This window comes from Eimeria mitis, genomic scaffold (genome assembly GCF_000499745.2).
Source record: "Eimeria mitis Houghton genomic scaffold, Emh_scaff6011, whole genome shotgun sequence".
NCBI lineage: Eukaryota > Apicomplexa > Conoidasida > Eucoccidiorida > Eimeriidae > Eimeria > Eimeria mitis.
This window is the reverse complement of record NW_013574237.1, coordinates 2,104-2,478: the sequence shown is the minus strand read 5'-3', so window position 1 is coordinate 2,478 and position 375 is coordinate 2,104. Positions and strand designations below refer to the sequence as shown.

General features: G+C 29.3%; 1 protein-coding gene across 1 annotated transcript in view; it reads left to right on the top strand.

Moving 5' to 3' along the window:
• EMH_0085360 (ran-specific GTPase-activating protein, putative) overlaps nucleotides 1-287 on the top strand; it is a gene marked incomplete at both ends in the record, with an annotated part of 517 nt that extends 230 nt beyond the window's left edge. Inside the window, one exon of the mRNA XM_013500902.1 lies at nucleotides 43-287. Coding sequence (XP_013356356.1) covers nucleotides 43-287 — 245 coding nt within the window. The remainder of the gene's footprint in view (nucleotides 1-42) is intronic.
• Nucleotides 288-375: the final 88 nt, after the last annotated feature.

Below are 375 nucleotides of genomic sequence, written 5' to 3'. Positions count from 1 at the left end.
TTTTTTTTTTTTTTTTTTTTTTTTTTTTTTTTTTTTTTTCAGAAGCAAAGGAGTTTAAAGAAAAGTTCGAAGAGGCAGCGGCAATAAACTCGAAATTGTTTGGTATTTCTGAAAGCAGCAGCAGCAGCAAGGAGAAGGAGGAGGAGAAAAAGGAAAAGAAAGAAGAAGAAAAAACAGAAGAGAAAGCAGAGGAAACCAGCAAAGAAACAAAAACTACAGAGGTTTCTAAGAGTGAAACAACTGAAGAAAAAAAAGATAAAGAATCAAAAGAAACAGAGAAAGCATAAGGATATTTCCTTTTTCTTATATTTTGTGTTTATTATATTATATATGCATCACCAATCATCACTATTACATTATATTATATTCTATTGC